General features: G+C 58.1%; 1 protein-coding gene across 1 annotated transcript; it reads right to left on the reverse strand.

Annotated features, from left to right (window-relative positions):
- Positions 1 to 1,318: 1,318 nt before the first annotated feature.
- Positions 1,319 to 20,768, reverse strand: ACE (angiotensin I converting enzyme). The gene is made up of 25 exons (XM_027748129.2): positions 18,080 to 20,768; positions 14,809 to 14,976; positions 13,451 to 13,538; positions 13,077 to 13,220; positions 12,641 to 12,832; positions 12,391 to 12,488; positions 11,700 to 11,872; positions 11,187 to 11,410; positions 9,387 to 9,531; positions 8,982 to 9,080; positions 8,655 to 8,777; positions 7,977 to 8,188; positions 7,335 to 7,471; positions 6,897 to 7,055; positions 6,411 to 6,498; positions 6,063 to 6,206; positions 5,640 to 5,831; positions 5,254 to 5,351; positions 4,809 to 4,981; positions 4,120 to 4,343; positions 3,736 to 3,880; positions 3,440 to 3,538; positions 2,982 to 3,104; positions 2,205 to 2,392; positions 1,319 to 1,959 (listed from the first exon to the last, which is right to left on the reverse strand). Exons 1-25 carry the CDS (start codon positions 18,287 to 18,289, stop codon positions 1,763 to 1,765), a joined length of 3,843 nt encoding a protein of 1,280 aa, XP_027603930.2. The 5' UTR covers positions 18,290 to 20,768; the 3' UTR covers positions 1,319 to 1,762.
- Positions 20,769 to 26,347: the final 5,579 nt, after the last annotated feature.

Consider the following 26,347-nt stretch of genomic DNA (forward strand, 5'->3'; position numbering starts at 1 on the left):
CGGCTCCTGGGTGGATTCTCTGATGTGTAACGAGGGCCGAGCCTGCGTTGCAGTCCCTGAGTGACAATGTTCAGTGTGCCTCTTTTCTATTTTTTTCCCCAATCCTCTCCTCCAGAAAGCAATTTTCATGAAACTTGCAGGATCTTGATGATCTCGGAGACCTCTTTTCCTCCACTAACGGGGCAGAAAGGAGCCAGGGAGCTCCAAATTACCGGGGAGGAGCTGAGCTGGATGGAGCACACCTGCACCAGCCCTGCTTTCCCAGGCTCAAAATACACTTGGCTCCAAACCCAGCTCTCACCGTGCCAGGTCTCTGCTCTGTGAGCATCGCCCTGGTGGGAAGGGGGGAGAGGGGGGAGCCTGGTGTGCCGGGATATAAAGCAGACACTCCAGGACGTGGCTGTGGGAAGGACACGGGGTGAGTGTCGGTGCTGGGGCTGCCGCTCCCCGGCCCTGCTCGGGGTGTCACCTCCCCGTGGGCACCTGAGCTCGCAGGAGGACGGAAAGCAAACAAACACCGGAGCGTGGGCGGGCAGACACCTGCCTCCTGCTCCTCTGCCAGGCGGCGGGAGCCGCTCCCAGGCCTCCCTTTCCCGGCGTGAGGCATGACCGAGGGCAGAGGCCATGGGATGGGAGGGGGGCGGGTGGATCATCCCAGATCCCCTCATTTCCCCTGCTGCTCCGGGCTGCAGCGGATCGCAGCTCTTTAAGGCTGCAATAATCCCCGGCCTGGGATTAGTTTTGCACCTAATCACCGCAGAACAAATACGAAGTTTTATTTACAGAAGCAGAAGAAAGTCGGGCCGGGGCGGGGGGGAGCTGCAGGGGGGGCCTCAAGCGCGGCTGATCCCAAGATAATCGGGAGCTGGAGGGCGGGAGGCGATCGCTGACCTTGGACCCCCCTCCCGGGCTCTTACGTAAATGAGTGTCATCGAGTGCTGGAGTCACAGCAGTCCTGAGCTCCAGCCCTGTCCCAGCTCGGGCTCGGTGACCCCTCAACCCTTTGAACAGCTCATGCCTGGACTTTGGGGATTTCTGGCCCCGATCCAGCCCTTTCCTTAGGCACATGCTTCACAGGGAACCCACGAGCTGTCAGCTGTGATGGGAGCCAGGATTCTGGGGGGGGGATGGAGATGCTGCAAGGGGATGCTGAGCTTTCATGCTGGGGATGGGGGAAGCTGGGTGCTGCAAGTGTGTTGCCCCAAAGCTGGGCTGGTCCCCAGGGATTTGTGTTTGCACTGGGTTGGGGTGGCAGCTGGAGAACCTTGTCCTGCTGAGATCCCAGCCCACCTGCAAGAAGGAGCTGAGCTGCTGCTCGGAGGGTGCCAAGACATGGGTTTATTTTTCATCCATGCAAACGAACAGCCTGGCAGAGGCAAACCAGGGGGAAGAACGTGCTCTGTCCCTCCCCAAACTGTCCTCTGTGACTCGAGTCTCTGTGGCTTTGCCCACAGGTCAGAGTTGGCTGGTGGGTGACCAGGCAGGACCAGCTCCAGCCCTGGGCACAGGGGCAGCTCGTGACGGCTCCGTGCCTGCCGGCGCCGGAATTTCTCTTTCCTCCGATGCAGACATTGTCAAATAAATAGCTCTTCTCTGCTTTGGCTCTTGCATAGTGGAAAGAAATGTCTGACCTGATAGGAGAGAGGAGTCCTGGGCTGTGGAAACCCATGGCTTTGTTGGCAAATGTGCCCATGGCATGGCTGCCAGCCTGGCCAAGTGCCCGTGCTTGCACCCTGTCCGTGCTGCCCCGCTGGTGGCTGCCTCATTTCAGTTCCATTTCTGAGCTGGATTTGAAGGCCTTTCTCCTGGACGAGAAGAACTTGACGCTGAAGAAGATGGTGGTGATCAGGAAGACGAGCGCCAGGGCGAGCAGGACCCAGGCGCCTACCGAGGCTTGGCTTTTGGTCAGGGACATTCCCAGGAAATCAGTTTTGCTGGAGCCATCTGGGGCCAGAGTGGCTGGAAAAGGGAGAAATGAGAGACACGGTGGGTGTGGTGGCTTTGGGCTCACCAGCTCTCCCTTGCTGGTGTCTTGGATGCCCTTTAGACTCAGCACCAGGAGAAATCAAGGAGAAGCATCCAAATGCCCTGTGGGTTTTGGGGTGGCCAGGGGTCACCAAGACAGGTCCATCTCATCCTGGCCCTGGTGAGGGCTGAGCTCTGCCCTGTCATGGACCTGCTGTGCTTGGCTGAGCCCTGCATACCTGAGTCAGGAGTCCAGCTGTACTCGGGCCAGCCCAGCACCTCCCCGTTCTTCTCATTCTCCTTCTCCAGCCATGTCATGAGCGGCTCGAAGTAGCTCATCAGGGCCTCTGCTGACATGTTGGGCTGCCCCGTGATGAGCTGCATGGCCTCAGGCCATGGCTTGCTGAAACCCAGCTTCAGGGCATCCCTGTGGCAGGAGAAATGAGCTCCAGTGGGTTCCCCACCACACTCTTGGCTGCCAGCCCTTCCCTTTCCCTTGGGGCTCCTGGTATCAGCAGCCCTGGGTACAGTCTGTACCCTCAGGACCACGGGGCTGCCAGCCCAAGGCACAGGGAAGGAGGTTAACTTGTGGGTAAAGGGGGGATTGCGTGGATTAAAGCCCTCCAGCGAATCCAGCCTGATGCAGAGCAGTTCCTGGGTGAAAGGGTTAATTTTGCAGGTGCTTTTCTGGAAGCAAGGGGGTTGTTTTCCCCAAGGAACTGGGGGTTGGGAGGAGGAGGAGGAGGAGGGAGGGAGCCTTCCACCTGCCAGGGGCCCAGCTACCATCTAGTGGCTGCTTTTGCAATCACAGCCCCAGGGCCCAGCCCAAGGTGCCCCTGCCCCAGGCACCCCCTGCCCCAGGTACCCCCTCCCCACACCCCAGGGGCTGGAGCATCCCATGCTTGGGCAGGGGTGGGAGGGATGACCAGGGGCTGCGTTGCCTCCTGTCTTTCTGGGCTGAGTTGGAGGTATTGGGGGACAGAAATACCTTGGCTCTGCCCTGCCCACACACGTACCCCAGGATCTTCCCAGCCTCCGTGGACTGGTAGATGTCACAGGTGTGCAGGGCACCCGTGTGCCCGGCTGCCGTACAGAGAGCCTGGTGGAACTGGAACTGGATCACGAAGCTGACAAAGTACCTGGTGGAGAGGGATGAGGAGATGGGAACGGACCCTGCTGCTGGCTGTGCAAGAGAGGATGTGCCCTCCCCTCATTCTCTGGTTGCACCTTCCCAGTCTGGAGGAGCATCCCTGGCTTTGGAGCTGCACCTCCATCAACTCAGTCCAACCTGCTGGGCCATTTCTCCCGTAATGTGTGTCTTAGGATTGCCTGGGTGGATGAGCCTGTCTTCCTCAGATAGGGAGAAATACTCCCAGATCCAACCTTCTCCTCAGAAGCTCTGTCAGAATCCCTGGAGCTGCCCAGGCTTCTGTGTCCAGGTGGTGTCCCTCAAGCCCCAGCCCTGCTTGCTCACCTGATGTAGGGGACGTTGGCAGGGATGTGAAACTTTGCCCCAGGGTCAAAGTCATCTTCAGACCTCGGTGCTGGTGGGCACAAGCCCTGGTACTTCGTCCTGGGCCAGAGAGGGAGAGTTAGCCCAGCATGGGGAGAAAAGGGTGAAGTAAAATGGGAGGGGACACCATGGGGACAGTGTGAGGGGTTGTGAATCCCATCGTGTCCCATTGCAGCCAACTGCACCACAGGGAGAAAACACCCAGTGGGATGAAGGCCAAGGCCTTGCCTCAGAGACAGGTCTGAATTCAGCCATACCTGAGGTTCCACCACTCCTTGTTGTACTCGTCATCCTTGATCCGCCCATCAAACACCTTCCAGCGCCACTGGTCCATGAGGTACCCGAAGGGCAGGAAGGCGATTTTGTCCAGGGCGATGCTCATCAGGTAGTTAATGTCACTCTCTGCCCAGGGCATGGAGGTGTGAGCAAGGCAGTGCTGCACCCATCCCTCCACCCTGGATGGGTCATTCTGCCCCAGAGCAGGGTGGCCCCAACAGGTCCTGTCCCCTCCATGCACGCAAGGGCACCACGTATGTCCCTGACCCCTTCCACCCTGCCCAGCCCCTCCTGCCCCTCTGCATTTCCAGCTGTTCCCATCAGCACTCCCACATTTGCTGTGTGGTGCCCCCCTCCCAGCTCACCTTGGTCTTCCTTGACTTCATCCAGCAGATTGATGCTGTGCAGGTGTTTGGGGGTGGAGACGGACAAGGCCATGACATCCCCGACGGCCTCGTGGAAGCCGGGATTGGCCCCATCCCGGAAGGAGACGGGCTGGTCCTTGTACTGCAGGAAGTACTGGACGTGGCCCATCTCGTGGTGCACCGTGATCAGGTCGTCCATGTTCACCACCGTGCACTGCTTGATCCTGCACCAGGACATGGGGGTTGGGGGAGAAGGGAGGGCAGTGCTGCTGGGAAAATCTCTGGGAACCATCACATCCCCTTGAGCTGTTTTTCCCTTTGGCCTCCCTTCCCATGTGCCCCCACCCCACACGTGATGCCAGGCTGGGCTGGTCCTGCTCCATGGGGTTGGTGTCTCTCTTCCCCTGCATCTCCTGCTGACCCTGCCCCTTCCCTGTCCCTGTTCATTGGGTTTTCCATTCTCCAGGGCAGGGCAGGGAAGGCACTGATTGCCCTCCGTCCACCATAGGGCCACCTGCCAGCAGTGCCAGCACTTTGGGTACCAGTGGCAGTGCCATAGTGGGGGTGCCACAGCCCCAGTGCAAGAGACACTGTGGTGGCATCAGCCCACGTGCCCTTGTTCTACAAAGGTGCCGCTTTCTGCCCCAGCACCACACGAGGTGTGGCCACCACCTGCCCCCCACGGGCACCTGAAGTCCTTGCGGTTGTAGAAGTCCCAGGCCGAGGCGTGGCACACCACCTCCCGCCCGTCCGACGGCTTCTCGATCATGGACTTGTTCCAGAACTCCTCGGGCATGGGGATGAGGCCCAGGGAGGTAAAGAAACGGTCTGACTCCTCAAACATCCTCTTGGCTGTCCAGCCCTGGGGAGAGAGCAGGAGCTGGTGAGGGGCCATGGGGGATGCTGGGGTGCCAGGGGCTGTGGGAAGGATGGGAAGCCAGGGATAGCCTTGTTGTTCTGGGCAGAGGGATCCTTGGGGATCAGCTGGAGCTGGATCCAGCCATTGGCTTATCCAGGTGGGGAGAGAATAGAGATGAGGTGTGGATTTTTTTGGCAACATCAGATCATTTGGCAACAGCTGAAGGGTGCTGGGTCCTGAGGAGCTTCCCCAGAGCAGCTTGGAAAAGCACTGACCTGTTCTTTCATGGCTGGGGTGGCATCCACCTTGGTGGCATTCGGAAAAGGCATCACCAGGTCGAAAATGTTGGACCATGACTGAGCCCACATGTTGCCTGGGAAGGACAGGAGGATGAGAGGAGGAAGGCAGGGAGAGGAGAGCAAAAGGAACCAGTTACTCCCTTCTCCTGCACATGTGGACCACCCTGCCTGGTCCCTGCCCTGTCAGGATCCCTGCACATCCATGCAGCTGAATGTGCTGCCCTTCCCTGGGGCGGACTGTCCTCTGCAGACCCATTTCATGGGACCTTGGCCCTTCAGCCAGAGCTGAACAGGCACCAGCCTCAGCTCTTGGCACGATTCAGAGGCACCCATCCCTGGTGGGACACACAGCCCAGCCTCACCTAGCAGATGAGCAGGGATGGGCCCCCTCAGGTTTATGTGCTCTGCCCCGTACTTCTTGTAGAGGGCCCGGCGTACGTAGGCGTGCAGGTTGAGGTACAGGGGCTGCAGCTGCTGGTACAGCCTCTCCAGATCTTCCTCGAAGGTGGGTGTCTCATACAGGGATCTCCAGTAGGCCCCATTGTCTGTGTAACCTGTGGCAGGGCAAGAGCAGCAGCTGTCAGACACTGCCCTTCTTGGGCATGAGTCTTGTCTTGCTGCTCAGGCACCCCAGGTCCCTCCATGTCTACGAGACAGTGGAGCTCATGGGAGTTAGTGGGACCTCCACACCTTTAGGATTATGACCCCCAGTTGGATGAAGAGCCCAGTCCTCTGCTCACAGGGGGTTAGGACCATGGTGGGCTCTGAGGGAGCAGGGCACTGACCATTGAGCACGGCTGCCTTGTTGCTCAGTTCCACGTATCGCTTGTAGTCGTTCCTCATCTTCTTCCCAGAAGCATCCCGCCAGCCCTTCCAGGCAAAGAGGAGCTCATCATAGTCCCGAGAGGTGGCCATGATGTCTGTGAGGTCTGAAGAGAGAGCAGTGAAGCCAAAGTGATGCTCTTGGCTAGGCTGAGCTGGCACAATGGTGCTAGAGCCAATGTGCTGCTCAGGGGCCATCACCCGAGAGAAGATGGAAAGACCCTTCACGACCTCTCTTCATGCCCTCATTAAAAAATCTCTCCTTTCTGGGCCTGTGCAGGTGCCTCCCAGGACACCCTGTCAGATCTTACCAGGATCCAGTGGGAGACAGGTTTTGTCATCCCTGCAGACCTTGGCCAGGCTGTACGTGGTCTCCATATCCGAGAGGAGGGTGTTGTACTGCAAAGGAAATCAGGTCATGTAAACAAGGTATCCTTGCTCCTGACATTGGACAATATCACAGCCCACTGAGGTGTTCTCAGATGTTCTCCTCTGGTCCCTTCCAAGGCCAAGTGTGACCCCAAATGGAGGCAACAAGGGGGCCTGGGGCCAACAAGCAATGTGCCATTGTCACCCAAACATCCAGGCCCCACTGCAGCCTGGGAAGGACAACCTTTGAGTGGGAAAACCTGGAGATGAGGCTCTTGGCTTTGTGTAGAAGGTACCAAGCTATCACCTTTATCAAGGGCAGGGGGTGGCTGCCCAATGGAACCTCCTAAATTTTGGAGGGAGCCTGTGTCTCTGCGCAAGTTAGTGGCAAGGGACACCCCATCCTGCTCTGTCCCCTTGCTGCTCACCTCCATCAGCTCATCCTCAGGCAGGGCTGCCCTCTCGATGACACTCAGCTTCTTGAGGATGCGGGTGACACTTTCGTCCTGGAAGTCGGAGGTGTCGAACTGCCTGGCCCTCATGCCGTAATCCAGGGTGTGCTTGGACATGGCCAAGTTCTTCTCCAGCTGCGAGGACAGAAGAGGAATCACTTTGAGATCCCTGAGACACAGGCCATCACTAGAAACACCACCCGGCACCCCACGACTGACACCCTCCCCACGGCTGCCTTTGTGGGCGCCTCATGGAACGATGAGGGTTTTCATGGAAAGGGGTGAGAATGTCACCCCTGGGCGAGGGGCAGAGGCTGCCCTGGGTTTCAGAGCTCCTCTGAAACTTGCCCTGGGCTCCAGCTACCTGCCCTGCCTGTTGGCTCTCCCTGCACAGCCCCGGGGTTGTTGCCATACCATGACCTCCCTGTTGTGGCCGGTGATGTTGGTGTTGTAGGCCCAGGATGCCTCGGTGTAGGCGTTCCACACCACCTCGGCTGTGCTGTTGTACTCGGCCAGGAACTCTTTGGCTTGTGCTTCATCTGTTATTTTGTCTAGAGGAGGAGATAAATTGGGGAAGAGGGGGGGAAGGTCAGGAGAAGCCTTCTCTTTGCAAGAGCATTACCCTATGGAGAAGCCATGGTTGAGCTTTTCCCAGAACTGCAGGTCCAATGCCACAACTTGGGAGCAGCCCATGCCAAGAAGTGGTGGCAGATGGGCACTGCTGGGGTGATCCACTGGACAGAGGATGGGACAACAGGACAAGCTGCATGCCCTAGACCCTCCCATGTGAGCAGAGAGGATGCAGCTCAGATGCTGTCACACCATGACTGACGGCATCACCACAGCGGCAGGACCACAGCCTCAGACAATGGTACATTAGTGGCTTCCTCAGAAGCAACACCCTGTGGGACTCCACTGGAGCTGGTTATTTCTCTTTCCTGCCATGGGAACCACCCCACCCACTGCAGAGCCCCCTGTCAGCATTGAGGATTAGTGGTGTCCCTTGGGGACATCTTCCTGCCCCTCCCCAGACCTGGGATGGAGCTGTAGCCTTACCAATGCCTTCAGGGTAGCCTTCAGGGATGGGAGGACGCCACTCAAACTCAGGCCAGCCCAGCACCTCGTTGGTCTTGTTGTTCTGCTCCTGAAGCCACGTGGTGACAGGGCTGAAGTACTCCAGGAGGGGCCCAGCATCCATCTTATCCGTGCCAGTGAAGTTGAACAGGACTTCCTGCCACGACTTGGAAGACCCAGCTTTCAACACTTCCCTGCAGAGCAGTGGGACAGTAAGAGCCAACATGAGGCCAGGGAATGGATGGCAGAGAAGCAGTGATGGTATCTCAGCATCACAAGGGTTGAAGATGCTATTCCTGAGTGGGACATGAATGTGGGAACTGCCTCTGAAGCCACCACCTGTCCTGCATGTGGGGACTGAGGACTCCCCATCACAAACTCACACATTTCACACCCAGGGAGTCATCAGGAACCAAACGTGCTTTAGTGACCTCTTGTCTGGTTGGGAGCTCGTGGCGGGGACAAGAGCAGTACTCTGGTGAGGACCACTCACCCCACCATCAGTGGGGGTGTTTCCATGTATTTCCATCCATTCATCCATCTGCAAAGCTATTTCTCCAGCCACCTCCACAGCCACTATTCCTTCCTTCCTTTCTCCTTTCCTTCCTTCGCACACCATCTGCTTCCATGCACACATCTGCCCATAGTGCCTGTCCCCACCTGAGCTTGTCTCCAGCCTCTCTGGACCTGTAGATGTCACAGGTGTGCAGGGGGCCGCTGTGTCCGGCTGCCTGGCACAGCGCCTTGTGGAACTGGAACTGGAGGATGAAGCTCACAAAGTACCTGCCAAGGAAGCCCAGGAAGGTCAGAACTGGGGACAAAGGGAAGCAGACAAGTCCCAGAGCCCAACGCCACCATTTGTGGTCCCAATCGCTCGGTGATCTCCGCGTCTTGAGCCGGAGCAGCACATCCCAGTCCCTGCCCACAGGGCTGAGCCCCCACCCACTGTGCCCCAAAGCTCAGCCCCCTTGCCAACACTTCCTCTACCTGATGTAAGGGGTGTTCCCAGGGATGTGGTACTTTGCTCCAGGGTCGAAGTTGCTCTCATTCCTCGTGACAGGGGCACAGATACCCTGGTATTTGGTTCTGCAGACAACAGAGAACAGCATCATGAGCACGGAAATAATAAGGGATCAGAAGAATCAAGACAGGGAGTGGGAAGGGATGGCACAGTGCTGAAGAAATCTGGCCAATCAGAGCATGATTCCATGTATTTCTGTCCATCCATCCACTCGCCTACCCATCCATCCCACCCACCCATCTATCCATTGTTCTCCAGCCATCTCCACGGCTACTTTTTCCTTTTTTTCCTTCCTTTCCTCTTTCCTGCCTACCTTCCTTGCACACCCCAGGCTTCCACACCCCCACCCACCCTCGGTGAGTGTCCTGTACCTCAGGTACCACCAGTCGGAGTTGTAGCGGCTCGGGGGCGTGCGGCCACTGAACACGTTCCAGCGCCACTGGTCGATGAGGTAGCCAAAGGGTAGGAAGGCAATCTTCTCCAGGGCCATCTTCAGCAGGTAGTTGATGTTGCTCTCTGTGAAAAACAGAGCCTGAACCAGGTTGGGAAGGAGTCTGGATAGACAACTCTACGGTCACCAGGTGGGTAAGAAGGTGAGCAGACCTGGGTGAGAAATGGGGACGGCATTTCAACACATAACATTGCTCCTGAGAAGGCTGTGTAGGACACAGGTGGTTTCTGTAGATACATCTCCTACCTGGGGCAACACGTGCCTTTTACCGAGTGGGGACAATGACAGTGACCAAGTGTGGTGTCCCCTTGCCTTTAGCCCAGCTCTCAGAGTGAGGTCTTTGGTGAGTTTAACTCTTCAGACCTTCGCCCTGGGGCCTCAGGGTGAGGGGGTTTTGAGGGTTTGATCGGCAGGGCTGTCACATCACTGCAAAAACTCTGGAGGTTTAGACCCAGAATTGGAGTCAACTCTAGGACAGTCACAGAATCTCAGAATATGCTGAGTTGGAAGGGACCCATAGGGATCATGGAGCTGAACCCTTAGCCCTGCATAGGACCATCCCCAAGAGTCACATCATGTGCAACCACCACATCACGGGGAGCACAGGGGTGGTGACATCTGCTCTTCCCCTTGAGAAAACCTGCGGAAGGAAGGTCGGAGAAGGACCTGATGAAGACCCAGCTGAAACTGTGGGGCCAGAGAGGGGTTGGCAGCACTGCCCTGAGGGTCCACTGGCTGCCACCACTATGGTGGCCAGCCTGCCAAGGGCTGGCTGGCCGGGCAGCGATGGCTCGAGGCAGGGACCATCTGCTCCGTGCTGTTTATTCAGCGTTGGCCCAACACTCTTGGCTGTTGGGATGTCTTTCTCATCATAAAATGTATTTAATGACGCGGCAGGAGGATCCCAGTGCCGTCCCTCCTCCGCCAAGCAGAGCCTGGGGCAGGTCTGGGAGAGCTCAGGTTCCTCTGCCGCCGTCTGCTCCGACGTGGCGGCTGAGAGACGTCGGGAGGGGGGACAGGCTCCTGCCAAGGCAGGCAGTGCCCTGCAGGGATAAGTCCTGCTCTGCCTCACTGGCTGGCAGGAGGACATGTCACCCCCTGACTGTCCTCGTGACTGTGCATGGAAGTGCTCGGTGCCACCTCCGCAGAGCTGCACCGGGAGCTCCCGGGGTGGATGTTTCTTGGCAAGGGAGGGAGGGAGGGAGGAATGCTGGAAAGGTCAAAGCCAATCAAGCACAAAGATGTTGTTTGCAGGTTTGGGGACTGCAATGGAGAAAGGAATGGCACAGACGAGCTCTGGAGGGCATCCCCCCTGCCCTCAGGGGTGAAGAGGATGGAGCAAAGAAGGGTTTTCTACAAAGACCCAAGGAGACAGGAAGGGGTTGGACATAGACCCATGGAGGAAAAATAGGTCCTAGAAGGACCTATGGAGTTAAGAAGGGGTTGTGCAAGGACCCATGGAGACAAAATAGGTCCTGCAAGGACCCATGGAGTTAAGAAGGGGTTGTGCTTAGATCCATGGAGACAAAATAGGTCCTACATGGACCCATGGAGGCAAAATAGGTCCTGCAAGGACCTATGGAGACAAGAAGGGGTTGTGCCTACTCTGGGCTGTGTTGCCAGACTGCAGCCCACCCTGGCATCTCCCAAACCCTTCCTAGTGCTGCAGGCAGTGCCTGAGCCCTCCAGGCCACCCAGCTCGCCGGGGTGGCTGCTGTACCTTCATCCTCAGTGGTATTGCTGAGGAGACCGATTGTGTGGAGGTGGCTTGGGGTGGAGACAGACAGGGACAGGACATCCCCGATGGCCTCGTGGAAGCCAGGGTTGGCCCCGCTGCGGAAGGAGACGGGCTGGTCCTTGTACTGCAGGTAGTACTGGATGTGGCCCATCTCGTGGTGCACCGTGAACAGCTGCTCCATGGTCACCGACGTGCACTGCTTGATCCTGTGGTGAAAACAGCACTGCCTGAGCTGGGGGAGGGACCACGGCTGTCTGTGCACACGCTCCACGGGAAGGACCCTCCACAGTCCCGGAGCAGGTGTCAGTACCCCATGGATTAAGGGACAGACCCAGTGGAGGGGAAGGCAGGACAGTGTGGTCACCCAAGACCTTGCCTCAGAAGGTGCCAGACTGGGCTGCAGGGCCAGGTTGCGGGTCCCCAAAAAGGTGACCACCGAGGGGGATGGAGGAGGGTCTTACTCCACAGCCTTGTGTCCCTGGTGCCCCCTCAGACCTGAAGTCTCGGCGGTTGTAGAAGTCCCAGGCTGAGGCGTGACACACCACCTCCCGCCCGTCCGTCGGCTTCTCCAGCATGGACTTGTTCCAGAACTCCTCGGGCATCTCCAGCAGCCCCAAGGAGGTGAAGAACTCCTCTGAGACCCGGAACATGTGGGTGGCATTCCAGCCCTGGTGGGCAGCAGGCAGCAGGTTATGGCCGAGGAAGGGGCTGCCCATGTGCAGGGCATTGCCCCGGGTGCTCTCCCAGCACCACAGGGATGAAGGGGATCATTCCAAGGGACCAAGGTCCAGCCCCTCTCCCCGTGGTGGGGAGTCCCAGCCCCAGAATTGGTATGGACCTCCTAAGAAGCACTGAGCAATGGTGTTGGTGCCCGGCAGGGACAGGAGAAGGGAGCAGGGCTGATGCCTCAGGGGTACTCAGAGCTCTGGGATGGTGTGGACACAGCCCCCAACCCTGGGACTGGCACCGATCCCACTGCACTGCCCTTCCTCTTTGCCCACCCACTGCCTCTTTGGTCATTGCCAAAGTGAGGTAATTTCTTTGTCCCTTCCCCTCTGGACACGGCTTTTCTGCTGTCCTCCATGCAGGTAAACCACTCCCATGGGGTCAATGTCATGGGCCAGCCTTGGGCAACACCCCCGTTTTTTTGCCTCTGGTGCCCCCAGTGAGTCCCTCAGCCCATCACCTGCTGCACCATGGCACTCGTGACATCAAGGTTGGGCTTCTCAGGGTAGGGGACCATCAGGTCATAGATGTTGTTCCACTGCTGAGCCCACATGTTCCCTGAGAAGAGAAAACAGCTGGAGCAGAGCTGGTGGTAGGTCAGAAGAGAAACACGGTGACAACCGGGACCATTCTGTCCCATTAGGGCCTTGTGTGCTCCCCTGACCCCACCAGCACCCCTGGGCACAGGCTGGGGGGGTCCCATCTCTTACCCAGGAGGTGAGCAGGGATGGGACCCCTCAGGTTGACGTATTTGGGGCCGTAGTAGTCATAGAGCTTCCTCCGGACGAAGGCGTGCAGGTTGAGGTAGAGCGGCTCCAGCTGGTTGTAGATACTCTCTAGGTCATCCTCAAAGGTGTCTGAGTCATACCAGGAGCGCCAGTAGCTGCCTGTGTCCTCAAATCCTGCCAGGGAGACAGGGATGACCTCTGGCTCCAGCCCCATCCACCCACCCACCCCCAAAAGCTGGGAGCAAGGATCATCAGTAGGATTTTTGCTCCTTCCCCGAAGTGCTGGCACTGGGGAAAATTAGAAGTTGGATGTCTGGCTGCATGTGGGGTGGGGAGAGAGAGCAGCAGGGCATTGTCCCGGCACCAATTCCCACCCCTGACCCCTGACCACCCCCTGCATCCCCCCCTGGGTTCATACCATCTGCCAAATAGGCCTCGTTGCTCAGCTGCACGAACTCCTCGTACTTGGGGCGCAGCGGGTTCCCCGCGGCGTTGTGCCACCCCTCCCAGGCATAGAGCAGCTTCTTGTAGCTGCGGGACATGGCCATGATGTCCGAGAGGTCTGGGACAGAGGGGACAAGTAGGACATGAGAGAGGGACAGGAGGAGGGGGCACATCCCACAGTAGCGCTGCAGAGATGCCACCACCACCACCCGGACCCATCCTCACCCCGGGGCAATCCCGATGAACGTGGGTGGGATCTGCCAATCCCAACCCGCTGAGGATGTGGGGACCATGCCATGGCCATGGGGTGCTCAGCACCCCGCAGGATCGGGGGGACAGGGACCGTACCTGGCTCCAGATCCCAGCAGGTGCCGTTGGGCAGGCACACCTTGGCCGTGGAGTAGATCTTGTCCATGTCGCTCAGGATGGTGTTGTACTGTGGGAAAGGAAAAGATGTTGGGGCTGGAAGAGGACAGGAACGACCCTTCAGGAGGGACCTACAGGCTGTGTGTGTCCGGAGGGATGTGGAGAAGGATCGCTGTGTTTACACAGCACGTTTTTGGTGAGATAAGTGTGTTATCACCCCGGGGTTTTGCACCCATGGCAGGGTGGGAACAGGGAGGCTCTCTGGGACAGACAATCCCTGCACAGTGGTGTTCTGGAGAGGGGCTGTTTATAAAGCTGTTTGTCAGCGGGGCCACGGCACAGCCTGTTTATCTAAACGGGTTAAAAAAAATACGAGAAGAAAAGCAGGAGGAGGGGGGATTTTTTTTTTCTGTGAACTTCAACAACAGCAAACAATAGCAACGGGAGGTTTCCTGGAACATGCCCGGGAAACCCATTCCCAGGGAAGGAAATTCCTCTGCTCTGTCTCTCTCCTTGCTCCCATCCCTCTGCTCCGGCTGGGCGGAGGGGATGGGGATGGGGGCAGTGGTGGCTGTGGGACGGAGCTGCCCAGGGATGGGCGAGACATGACTGATGTGCAGGGAGGAGACATGATGCTCTCTGTTATTTGGGAGAAGGCAGGGATGGGTTTCCTGGAAGGAACCGGCGCCAGTTCTCCGGAAAGGATTGTATCCCCGGGCTTTGCCGGGGTTTCGGTGGGAATGGCTGTCAGGGAGCTGCGGGTCAGGACGGAGGGGACGGTCCCCGCACTCGTGCAGAGGTGAGTGTCTGCCAGCCTCAGCCTGGGCAATATTTTCATGCATGGAAATCAAAATTCAGGCAAACTGCCCTGAAAGCTCAGGACCGTGATGGGGAAGGCTCAGGATGTCCTGATGTCCCTGGCACGGAACTGTGTCACCAGGGCATTCCTTGTCTCACGGGTGGCTCAGGAGCCGGGTGGCTGCAGCAGCCCTTTTTTTCAGGGGGCTGCATCCCTAAGGAGCCCCGAGGGGTCGGGAGAGCTGGCCCTGGCTGTGGGCACAGCCTGGCTCGTCTCCAGGTGACGCCCAAGACTCTGTGTAAGCAGGAAATCTCCAGTTCCCGCTGGAATAGCTCCAGGATGAGGTTAGGGCTGGCACCCCACATCCCTCGGAGACAGCACCCCATCTCCCCCATCCATCACTGCCTTCTCTGTGCAGGGGGTAGTGACACCCTCCAAAATACAGCAGGTCAGCAGCAGAGTCTGCATGCTCGGAAAAAGTCCCCCTAAGGGGTTTCACAGCACCCAACAGTGCCCAGGGCTTTGCTGGCACCTCCCCTACCTGCTCTCTCTTGTCCAGGGGCAGGTTGGAGGGTCCCAGGGTCTGGATGGAGCCGATGATCTTCCTCAGCTGTGGGTCTGTGAAGTTGCTCCAGATGTTGCCATAGAGCTCCTTGGCTCTCTTCCCCCACAGCTCCGTGAAGTTCTGCTCCTCCAGCGACGCCTGGACCTGCACAGAGAGAGGAGACATGGGGGCTCAGGACCAGCCCTGGGACATGCCACCAGCCAGACCATGGTTTGGGGAGGGGGTTCAGAGCCACAAGGGTCTGTGGGAGTCAGAGGTGACGGGATGTGAGGTGGCAGGCAGGGCTGTCCCCAGTCCGTGGCATCCACAGATGGAGACATCACTTCCAGCCCACACAGCAGTGTCTGCAGCCCCCACTCGCCTGCAGCACTCCTGATGAACACCCACTAACGTGGCCTTTGAGGATCTCTGGGAGGCAGCTCTGGGGTCTTGTGGCCCAGATGGGGTGGGAATGCTGGGATTGGGTGCCCAGGCCACACAGGCAGGGTGTCCAGGTGCTCCAAGGCTGGCTCTGGCAGCTGCCAGACCCTGGTTTCAGAAGGAGCTCTGCGATGCCCTATTTGCTTTTCTCCCTCCTTTCTGTGTCTGTACATTTCTATTTCTATCCATTTCTCTCTTGGGTGTCTGCACCCCGTGCCCTGTAAGTGCCTTATCTGGGTTCCCCCTTGCAGAGGGGCACCCATTGGTTCCGAGCCCTCAGTTTTGGGTCCCTCTGTCACCCATCTGCCAGCCCCAACCTCTCTTCCCAGGCCCGTGGGGCGTCAGGGAGCTGCCTGAGCCATGGGGGGTTGTTTAGGCAGCTGGAGCTGTGGCCACGATTTTGGGACAGGGTGTATTGCAGGCGGTCACATCCCAGCCCGGTCACTGTCAGCTGCGTTTTTGGGAAACTGAGCTTTTGAGAGTGTCCCGGCCCAGGCCATGCACAGGGTGGACTGAGACCGTGCAGAGCTCCTGACTGGTGTCCATGTGCCAGCCCGGTGTGATTTATGGAGCTCATTAGCTGTGACTCGTGGCATTTTTAGCCCGGCTCCAACACGCCTGGTTTGTTTTATTTTAATCTCCGCATTCCCTCAGTTGGCAGTGGGGAGGGAAGGGAGTCGTGGAGCAGCAGGGTTGGAGCTGCCCGGGGCAGACACACCCACACAGCCCTAGGACAGGGTGGTGGGAATGTCAAAAGTGCCAGGTGGCCTGGCAGCCCAGCAGCAGGCTCCCACCCTTCCGTTGGACACCCCAGTGCCCACAGCATCACTCCAGGTACCAACCGGCCCCAATCCCTTGACATGCCAGGGTGTGCCAGCCCCACGGACACCCTGCTCTTGCATCATCCCACTGAACAGGGGACATCTTCACCCCTCCCCAGACCCTGCACGGAGCTGGGGGAGCAGGAGGAAGCAGAGTCCAGCTGTGTTTTGTCTTCTCCTTGAACAGGCGCCTGTGTTTGGTCAAGTGAATCGTGCCCTAAACTCTCCTGACAGCTCCGGTGGAGCGAGCTGAGCCCAGCGGCGCTGCCCCGAGACCCCCTCGCCGTGCCCGTGCCCACCAGCCCTGGCCCTTTGCCTCCACATCTGGGATCTCTCTCTTGGGGGGGTGCACCTGTGCGTGGCTCAGAGGCCCCTGGACATCAGCAGCCCCCAAATCTCCCACCCTGGTCTCTCTCTGCTCCTGGTAAAGGCTCTGGATGCAGCCCAGGAAACTGGGACTGCCCTGCCCCGGACACCTGGAGAAGTTCTGCGCCCATGAGCAGCTCACAAACCCCAAACACTATCATCAACCTCTTGCCCAGAGCCCCAGCTTGCAGGAGATGGTTCATCTGTCTGTCCAGAATGCCTCTGTCCGTCCCTGCCCCTGCCTTCAACCTCCTGCCCCCCATGTCACTTTGTCCCAGGGCCACCCTTCGTGGCAGGTCCTGGAGCTGCCCATGCCATGTTGGCCTGACTCAGTCCCTCTTATGTTACATGACATCCCAGGGAGCTCCTGGACATGATCCTCACACGTTTAATAGCACAGAAAAGGGTGAAAGCCAGTCTGGAAATACCTTTTGAGAAAAGCCCATGCAAGGTGCTCTCTTGGCCCTGACCTTGGACTCAACACGGCTGGGATGCTCCTGCTCTGCCCCAGGGTCCCTGACCCCGCCACACCTGGAGTCTGGGCTGGCTGCCTGCCCAGACATCACGTCAGCTCACCAAAAAAAAGGCTGAAGGGGAACTTGGGCCCTCTCGGGTGTCCTGCCAAGTTGGCAGTGGCCAGACCCAGCAGGGATCTCTCCCCCTGCACAGGAAGACGTGTTTCCTTCCTGCACAGGGCACACTGTGCTCCCACCCCCGCAGATCTGGGGGGTTCAGGGCTGTGTGGTAGCCCTTGGGTGACTTTGGGGTCCCTGAACACACCTTGGTTGTGTATGGGCTGCACCTGTAGCTATAGGGGTGGCAGGTTATCCCTGAGCTACAAGTGGTGACCTGTCCATGACCCTGTGCCAGGGCCACCAGCAGCTCCCTGGGCACAGCAAGATCCAGGGAAACCTCCACAGCCTGCCCGGGCACTGCCATCCCCTGGCCTGGGTTGTGCTGCAACTCACCCAAGTGAGAGTAACCCCTGGGTTTCTCCAGCTCCCTGACCCACTAAATCCAGCCCAAACACACACAGACCCCCGGGAAAAGAAGCACATGCCTGTGGGATGCACATACAGTTGGTCCCCACAGGGACTCTGCCTGCACGTAGCTGGGCTGATGTCTAATTCCCAGCAGCCTGGAGTGCTTCCCCAAAGCTGGCTCCGTCCCCGTGGACAGGGGACACATGCACAAGGGATGGCAGCCTCAGTCACGATGCCACCCAGTTGCTTGTGCACTTTGAGTCTGCCCCAAACTAAAACCCCCAGCACTGGGACGTGGTGACAGCAGGCAGGGATGGGGACAGGGACACTTGACACCTGACCCTGGTCTGGGAAGGCGGGGGAGGAAAGTGGAAGGTGCTGGGAGTAAGGAATCATCTCTAAAAATAACCCGGACTCTGTTTTGGGACCAGAGCTGTCACTCTGGGGCACGGCCTCTCCAAGAACCAATCTGGGGCAAACCCCTGCGATTCCCGGACTACGACTCCCAGCCCTGGTTTGCCATCCCGACGTGCCGAGACAGGAGCCCCGCAGGGAGGAAGGGAAGCGCACCAAGTGCCTCCACCCCGCCCCAGCCCCCCCAGCCCCCGGCGCTGGGGCCACCCCGGTGGTGACATCGCCCCCCGTCCCGCCACCCACCTGCAGAGCAGCGTTTTCCGCCGTCAGGTTGGTGTTGTAATTCCAGCTGGCCGAGACGCTCTCGAAGAGGACGAGCTCGGCCGTGCTGTTGTAGTCACTGGCGAAGAGGGCGGCCCCCTCCTCGGTGCCGGGATGCTGGGGGGGCTCGAACTGGGCCCGAAGGGCACCTGCCAGGCTGAGCCCGAGCAGCAGCCCCAGCGCTGGGGGCATCGCGGCGGGAGCGCTGCGCGGAGGGGGGGCCCCGTTCGGTGCCTTCCGAGACAGCTTTGCCTCCGCTGCCGGCTGCTTATAAGCCAGCAGCCTTCGCGCAAACCCTGCCCACCGAGCCTGCCTCCCCTCGCAGATAAGACCGGAGCGTTCCGCTTTCCCTTCGGCGGCTCCAAGGCTTGCGGGGAAGGAGCGGGGAGCGAGCGCTGCCTCGGGGTGCAAAGTCCCTTTGGCTCCTGGCCCTGCCGGGAGGGCAGGGGAAGGGGCTGGGACGGGAGGGAGGGAAGGAGATGGAGGAGAATCAAGAGGAGAATCAAGAGGAGAATCAAGAGGAGAATCAAGGGAAAGGCAGAAAAAAGAGAAAGGAGGAAGGCTGGGGTGCACGGGGTGGGTGAGAGGCACCTACATCCCTGCAGGGTCCCGGTCCCCTCCCGGCTCGGCACGGGGGGATCCAGCTCAACTGGTCCATGGGGCTTGGCAGGACACCTCACCCCACACAGGCATCACACGGGGGATGCCCCTTGGCAGCACCTTGGCCACCCACCACAGGGCACAAGGGCAAGGGAAGGAGGGAAAACACTCCTGTGGGACACAGCCAAGGTCCATCTCGTGCTGCTTCCTGCCAAAGTGACCCCCTTCCCGGCATAGCCTCGTTTTTCCGAGATATTGAGTGTTTCTCCTGGCTGTGAGGGAAATCACATCACATCACACCAAGTGTTATGGACTTGGAGGAATTAGGCTGATGACAAACAAGAAACAAAAAGTTCCTTCAAAATGAAAACCAGACCCATGTCAGTGGGCTTGACAGTTCCTTTGTATTTTTTTTTGTTTTGTTTTCTATTTAATCCACTAAATCCCTTTTCCCCAGGGCCCAACCTCAGCCCTGGGAACTGTGCCTGGGCTGAGCTTAGGCCCTGGGTTGGCTGAGCCCATCACTCCTTGTTGGGACAACCACCCCATAAGGACACAGCAGACACCTGCCATGGAGGGGGAGCTTCTTTTAGGGGGAGAGAGGGAAACCCCTTGACTTTTTGACCCTACCGGGGGCTGTGAAGCAGCTGAGCACCACCATGGCCCTTGGGGTGAGTCCAGGGGGTGGGTCCACAGGGACAACGTGGCCCCTTGACAAGAGGCAAGTCCTCCTGCCAGGACTGGGAACCCTACAGGGTGTGCAGGGCCATTTTAAAAAAGAAGGGACTTAGGAGACTGCAACTCTGATATCTATTAAACCTCCTGCCAAAAATCACGACTTCCCACCCTGCCCTACCACCCACCACCTGCACAGGCTGACCTGGACACCCAAAAATCTTTCATCCCCCTGATTCCAATCCCATAGGGGAGAGCCAACAGCACTGGCACCACCTGTGAGCCTGGACACCATGGAGCTGGGGGCAAAGCCAGCATCTACCTGTATCCCCCCCTTGACGACCCCCTTCCCCACCAGTCACAGCTCTGTGGAAAGTCCAGTTTACTGGGAAGCTGGAGAAAAATGGTTGGTTTGGCTCCAATTTGGCTGGAGCCCAAGTGCCGATGAATGGAGATTTCCTGCGCCCCTCCAGCCTCCGTTTCCAGCTGCTCCAGGGAGGGGTTTTCCCAGCTCTGGGTTGTTGTGGTGGAGCCTCCGGCACCAGTGGGGGTTTTGGGAGAGCAGTGAGGCTGAAACAGTCTGTGCAGTGTCACTGGTATCCGGGAATCCCAGCCAGGGAGGGCTTTTCCAAGGTGGATGTGTCCAGTGGATGATTCTGCAGGGGAAGGGCAGCTCTCTGTCACTTCACACATGAGCATCTCCCAGGGCTGGTGCAAGAGGGGCTGCTGCTGCTCCTGCTCCTGATGCTGCTGCTGCTGCTGCTCCTGCTGCTGCTCCTGCTGCTGCTGCTGCGGGACTTTGTGCTGGGGAAGAGGTTCCTCTTCAACGGCTGCATCTCCAAGGGTGCCCACAGCTCTGTGTCATCCATGCTATAAAACTCCAGCTGGGATCAGGCAGAAAAATATCCCACATGAAGGAGAGTGCTGGCAGGTGATGTGACTGTTGGCCCAGGAAGGCAGAGCTGGCAGATGCCCGTTGGTGCCTCCGTGCTGCTCCAAATCCATGCTGGGGCACAAGGATGGGCTCAGAGACCCCCATGGGCACCCTGCGGAGCAGGAGGATCTATCCCTGCTCTCCTCACCCCTCTCAGGGGTGCTGGGATGGGTCATGGACACCCATCTGCTCCCAGCACGCAGGGTACCCAGGGCTGCCAGCACCACGGACCAGAGGGACAGGAATACCGAGGGATGTGAGAAATGCGTTGCCACGGAGACGGATGCTGAACCGCTCGGGGGGACGCGGGCTCGGGCGACGCCGGGCGAGACGTGGCATCCCCGGCGACTGCCCTGGCCCAGGAGGAGGCTTCCCATCATTTTTCATCGCCATCATCCCCGTGTGGAGACTTTGTCCTCCCCCTGCCCGGGTGCGTGTGCGTGGACACGTGTGCGATGGCCGGACTGTCGCCGCGGTGCCTCACGCGAGGAGGAGCACGACTTGCTCCTGGCATTTCGGATCAGCTCCTTGGCTTGCCAGACCTGCAGAGCCTCCCTGCCCACAGTGCTGGAAGGGGCATTCACTGGTGCAACCCAGAATCCCCAAAAGAAGGAAATACGGAGTTTTGACAGCAAATGTTTCTTAGGGGAGATGCAAGGTATTGTCCATGGGGTGGTGATGGGAGAGGGTGAGCAGCGGTGGTGGAGCAAAGGAGCAGGGATTTGGGGATGGTCCAGGTGCTGGCTGGGAAGATTTTGTGATTTATCTGGGTATATCCCAGCCCTAAGACCTCTGCCTGGGGATGCTCAAGATCATTTTTCCCTTCTTTTGTTATAAACCACATTTTTGGCTTCCCCATCCCAAGGGTGCTTCAAAACTTCTAATTGAGGAACCAAGGAGCTTCTGGAGGGGAGAGAAAGGATTCCCCTCTGGTGAGAAAGGATTCCATCCTGATTTAAACCCAAAAAGAGCTTTTTTAAATCAGATGTGCAGCCTCGTGTGTCACTTTTCCTGGTGGCTGTGGTTTGGTGGGCACGGCGAGTCCTGTGCCCGTTGGTACAAACCACTGCGTGGAGAATTTTTTCCTCCCTCTCCAGACCCCGAGTTTAAAGGCTGCTGCTTTATTTACTGATGAATTCAATCAATTATCATAGTGTATAATTCACTAAGCCGCTTTCCCAGCTGTGGTGACGCTGCCGTGAGGGAGACGGGAAAAAACACTTCTCCGGTCCAAATTTTTCATCTAAACAAACAGCTTTTATTCTGATCTTCTCAAAAAAAAATGAAAGGAACGCCCCAAGCAACTGGAATTTTTGCCATTTATTTCAGACCTGTGATTGCTAAAATGATTTTGAACCATTACAGTAACTACTGAGGCCGGTGCAGCCCCTCGATGTCACCTGGGTTTGGGGACTGCGACAGCAGGAGGGGCCCAGGAGTCCTCACTCCTGCTGTCTGACTGCAAAAGGTCTCAGCAGAGGGGTTTTGCAATGCTGTGGGGCTGTTTCCAGCTTTTCCCTGGATGAGGGATGTGTTTAAAGCCCGGCGAGTCCCCTCTGCGTGGGGATGGGGTAGGGTGGGAGCTCACCCCGGCCCCGGGGCAGCAAGTGCTGCTTTGTCACCAGAAGTGCACACTCAGTGTGATGAAGAAATGCTTTTCAGCAGAAAGCTCCTTATCATCACAGTTTTCACCCCACCCCAAAGGCAACAATTTCCAGCACAGTCCTGCCCTAGGAGAAGGGTTTATTGTTCCAGGAAAAAGCTGGTCCTGGTGCAAGTGTGGGGACACAGGTGACCCAGGCTGGCAGCATGGGACAGCCCCAGGGGGACCATGTGTTTTGCCCAGCTGGGCAGCTCCGTGGGGCCAGAGGTGGATGGGAAGGGGATGGAGATGTGGTTTCCACCATCAGCTCTCTTCAGCCTTAATCCCCAGACTGGGACCAGTGCCAGCAGCACAGGCACGTGCCCACTGCAAGGAGGGCCCTGAGGATGTGCAATGACAGTACAAGGTCCTGGATAAGCAGTGTACCAGAGGCAGTGGTGGGCTCAGGGCCTCTAAATGATGCCCAAGTTTTGGGAGGGTCCTAAACAAACACAAGCCCCCGATAGCCCAGCCCCTGGGGAACCACCAGCCACAGTGCTGGGCATGTGGCCAAGAGTGTCACAGGGCAAGAAGTAAAAACCTGGCCAGAAACCATCCCTACTTCTTCGTCCTTCATCCTTCACCTGTCCTCCTTCATCCCTCCTCCCTCCTCCTTCAGTCCTCATCCTCCATCCCCCCATCCTCGCCAGCCAGCACCGGGCACTGATACGGGGTGAGCAAAGAGGTCGACGACTTCCCTCTGCAACCGTCAGCCCAATAAAACATGGCAAAGTCCATTATTCCCCCTGCTGGTTTTTTTTTTTTTCCCCCCTTTCTTTAATAACCGAAAACAATCCCAGCCCCGAGGCGAGCGAGCGTGACTGTTCTGGGAGCATTAATCATCCCCCGGGAGCCCGGCGCGGGTTATCGCTGCTGTTTATCCAGCCTGCTATTAAAAACCCACCATAAACGCGCCTTCAGCCTCTTCTGAAAGAGATTAAGTGTTTGCACGGGCTGTGCCGTGATCCTATCGCCCGCCCCGCTCAGCAAAGTTCTGCTGCTGGCAAGGAGGAGGGACAGGGTGGCTTCATCGCTGCCAGGAGGAGAATCAGCTTTTCCAGCTGATTCGCAGCCTGGGAAGGAGCCAAGTTCTTCGTCCCAGCTGGGAATCACCTATTTTTCAGCCTTCCCAGCACCCCAGGGAACTGGGGATCAACCCCTCTGATGTGATGCAGTGCTTAGTCCCGAGCCACTGCTCAGCCACCCTCTTGGCAGCCACGGAGCCCTCCAACACGACTGCTGTTTTTTTTCTCTTATATTTAGAGAAAAACTGTCCATTTTGTCCCAGGTTTGGGGTTTCTCATGGAACAGCAGCAGCTGAGGTTGTTTCAGGCAGCAGCTCGGCTCTTCTGAGGCAGCTGGGCTCTTCAGTCGCAGTTCTCCAGAGAGGCATCTTGCAAATTAGCATTTCTTAGCAATAAAAATTTGATTTAAGAAGGAGACAAAAAAAAAAAAAAAACAAAACCAAAACCACCACCACCTCCCCCCCCAACAACTCAAAACCAACCAACCAAAAAAAGTTAGATCAGCAAAATGGTAATTTGATAATCTGTGGTGGAGGGAGGGGAAAACACCTGCACCAGGGTAGGGGGAGCAGTTGGGGAAGGACAGGAACTGCTGGTTTTACCATGAATTATCAGTTGATGGTGCTCCTACCAATCCCTGGGTGCCTCATGACAAAGCTGGAGCAGGTGCCAGGCTGATAACTGGGGAGCTGGAGCAGCACCCGCTGAGCCACTTCAGCTCACTGATCTGAAGGAAGCTGTGTGAGCCCTGAGCATCCCTGAGCATCCCAGAGCATTCCAGAGCATCCCTGAGCAGCCACAAGCATCCCTCAACATCCCAGCAAAACTCCAAGCATCCCTGAGCAGCCACAAGCATCCCTGAACATCCCAGTGAAGCCCCAAGCATCCCTGAACATCCCTGAGCAGCCACAAGCATCCCTGAGCATCCTATAGCATCCCTGAACATCCCTGAGCAGCCACAAGCATCCCTGAGCATCCTATAGCATCCCTGAACATCCCTGAGCAGCCACAAGCATCCCTGAGCAACCCAGAGAAGCCCCAAGCACCCCTGAACATCCCTGAGTATCTCTGAACATCCCTGAGCAGTCTCAAGCAGCCCCAAGCATCCCTGAGCAGCTCCAAGCATCCCTTGGCATCCCTGAGCAGCACCAAACAGTCCTGAGCATTCCTGAGCGTCCCTGAGCATCCCTGAGCAGTCCCAAGCACCCCTTGGCCCTGCAGATCCACACCAGGGCAGCCAGCACTGGCTCTGCTCCCCGACGGGCACGTTCCCATCCCGGCAGTGCCGGCAGGATTTCATTACCACCAGCTCAGGGAAAGCTCAGGCAGATTTAATAAAGCCTTTATGCCCCTGGCAATGCCTTTAATTAAAGAGCTGGTTACAAATGGCTGCTGCTCCCTGGTAAGAGGAATTCAGCAGTGAAGGGGCTCGTTTGTCCTTGGATTGGCTGCCACCGAGGCCCCTCAGCAAACACGGCCATTGTCCCTGCTGTGTGGATGGGACAAGATCCATGTCCATGTGATCCTGAAGGACTGAGGGCTGCTCTGTCTCTTTGGCTGCTGGAAGTTGAGATAGTTCAGCTGGACACAGTTATAAACATTTCTAAAGCTGTTTGGTATTGGGTTACACAGTGCTGCTCTCAGCAGGGCGAAGCTTTATGTCTTACCAAGTATCCTAAAGGATGAACCCCCAAATCTCATCCCCTTTGAGGCTTTTCCAAGGCTCTCAGCTGGGCCATGGTGGAGGGAATCCTGTCCCTGCTCTGCCCAGCTATGGCCATCCCATGCCAGCCACATCAGCCTGTCCCAGCCATGGCACAGCCTGAGGGCTCAAGGTTTGCAGTTTATGGTGGCTTTTATGGCTTTAGCAGATTAACTCTGGTAATTCATTTCCCAGTCAGTAATAAAGCCTGAGGAGAGGCTGAAAGGTGATAGTGGATCCTCTGGTAGGGAGGATCCCACGTACCACCTGCCACCTCCTGCTGTCACGGGATTCTTCCTGTGGGCAAAGCTCCAGGGTGGTGGCTCCAGGACTCTGCCCTGGGCTGCAGCGGGGCCTGGACTTTGCTGTTGGTGTGTCAGGTCTCCATCGGGCTCCGGGGCTGCACCGGGATTTCAGCTCTGCTGAATCACACCATGGTGGTGAGTTCGCAGTTCCTGAGGTTTGTGCCCCACGGAACAAGCCCCTGGTGGAGGTGGGAGGGAGGAGAATGTGATGGGGTTGTTGGGGGGAACCTCAGCAGGGGCTTTGAGGTGTCTTTGCTCAGGGGGTCCGGGTGAGTGAGAGCAGCCCAAGGGAAGGGCTGGGGGAGCAGCCCTGCACCCCAACAGAGGTGGTTACACCTGATCTGCTGCCTCAGGGGAGCACCAGATCCCACCAGCCATTCCAGGTCCCAGGATGCTCTGACTCCCATGGGTGGTCTGGGGCAGAGGGTGCTCCGATCCCTTTGGGGATCCAGCCTCAAGGATGCTGCCGATTCCAGCCGGTCCGTACCTGGTTCCTCTGGCTCCCACGGGTGATCCAGGGCCGAGGATGCTCCAGGTTCTCCAGGCGGGCGGTCCCTCCCTCCCCAGGGCGCTGCGCGCCGCGGGATCCTGGTGACATCTAGTGGTGTCACACACAGGGACAGACACAGGGACAGACACAGGGACAGACACAGGGACACACGGACAGACGTAGGGACACGGACACCAGACGGACACAGACTCGGCCGGGGGGATGGGGGCGGTCCAGGGGTGATGCTCACACCAGTGCTCAGCTCTGCATCCCCCGGGGGTCCCTGCCCGCAGCCGGGTCAGAAGGAGTCGGGATGGAGACACTCCCCATCTCCCCCAGTTGCCCTTATATCCCTTCTCCAGGCTTTTCTCCCACAGGGATATCCCATGGGGAGCACAGGATGTGCCCGGCGGTGCTGGGGGGTCTCCTGTGGGGCAGATCGGAGTGGGGGGTCCCTGGGAACATGTCACTCCTCTGCCATCCCCTGACCCACAGGCCCACCCAAGAAGGGGATGTTTCCCAGTGTGTCCCCCAGTGCTGCCGGGGGTGCAGGGACGAGCCAGACCCACAAGGCCCAAACACAAATTGAATGGTGGCAAAGCTCCCGTGCAGGGGACGGTCCCTGGGGTTTGGGGGGTCCTGATTTGGAGACGGGGTGTCACAGGGTGCAGGGGCTCGGGTGGGTGCCTGGCACAGATGAAGGGGGGTCACACACACTGCCAGTGACTCAGTTCCTTGGGGACTGTGCCCAGAATACACAGATCCCTCTTTCACGGTGATCTCCCCTCTCAGTTTTGCAGCCCCCCCTCCCCGCCTGCCTGTGACACCCTCCCTCTGCAGCCATGCTGGGGGTGCAGCCCCCCCTCGCTTTGCCATC

This window comes from Pipra filicauda, unplaced genomic scaffold, assembly GCF_003945595.2.
Source record: "Pipra filicauda isolate LSUMZ 115617 unplaced genomic scaffold, ASM394559v2 scaffold193_size2426894_pilon, whole genome shotgun sequence".
NCBI lineage: Eukaryota > Metazoa > Chordata > Aves > Passeriformes > Pipridae > Pipra > Pipra filicauda.

Coding starts and splice junctions, on each gene's coding strand:
- ACE (XM_027748129.2), bottom strand. CDS start 18,289: ATGCCCCCAGCGCTGGGGCTGCTGCTCGGGCTCAGCCTGGCAGGTGCC. Junction 14,977..18,079: donor CGGAAAACGCTGCTCTGCAG/GTGGGTGGCGGG, acceptor CTCTCTGTGCAG/GTCCAGGCGTCGCTGGAGGA. Junction 9,081..9,386: donor TCCGACTGGTGGTACCTGAG/GTACAGGACACT, acceptor TGTTGTCTGCAG/AACCAAATACCAGGGTATCT.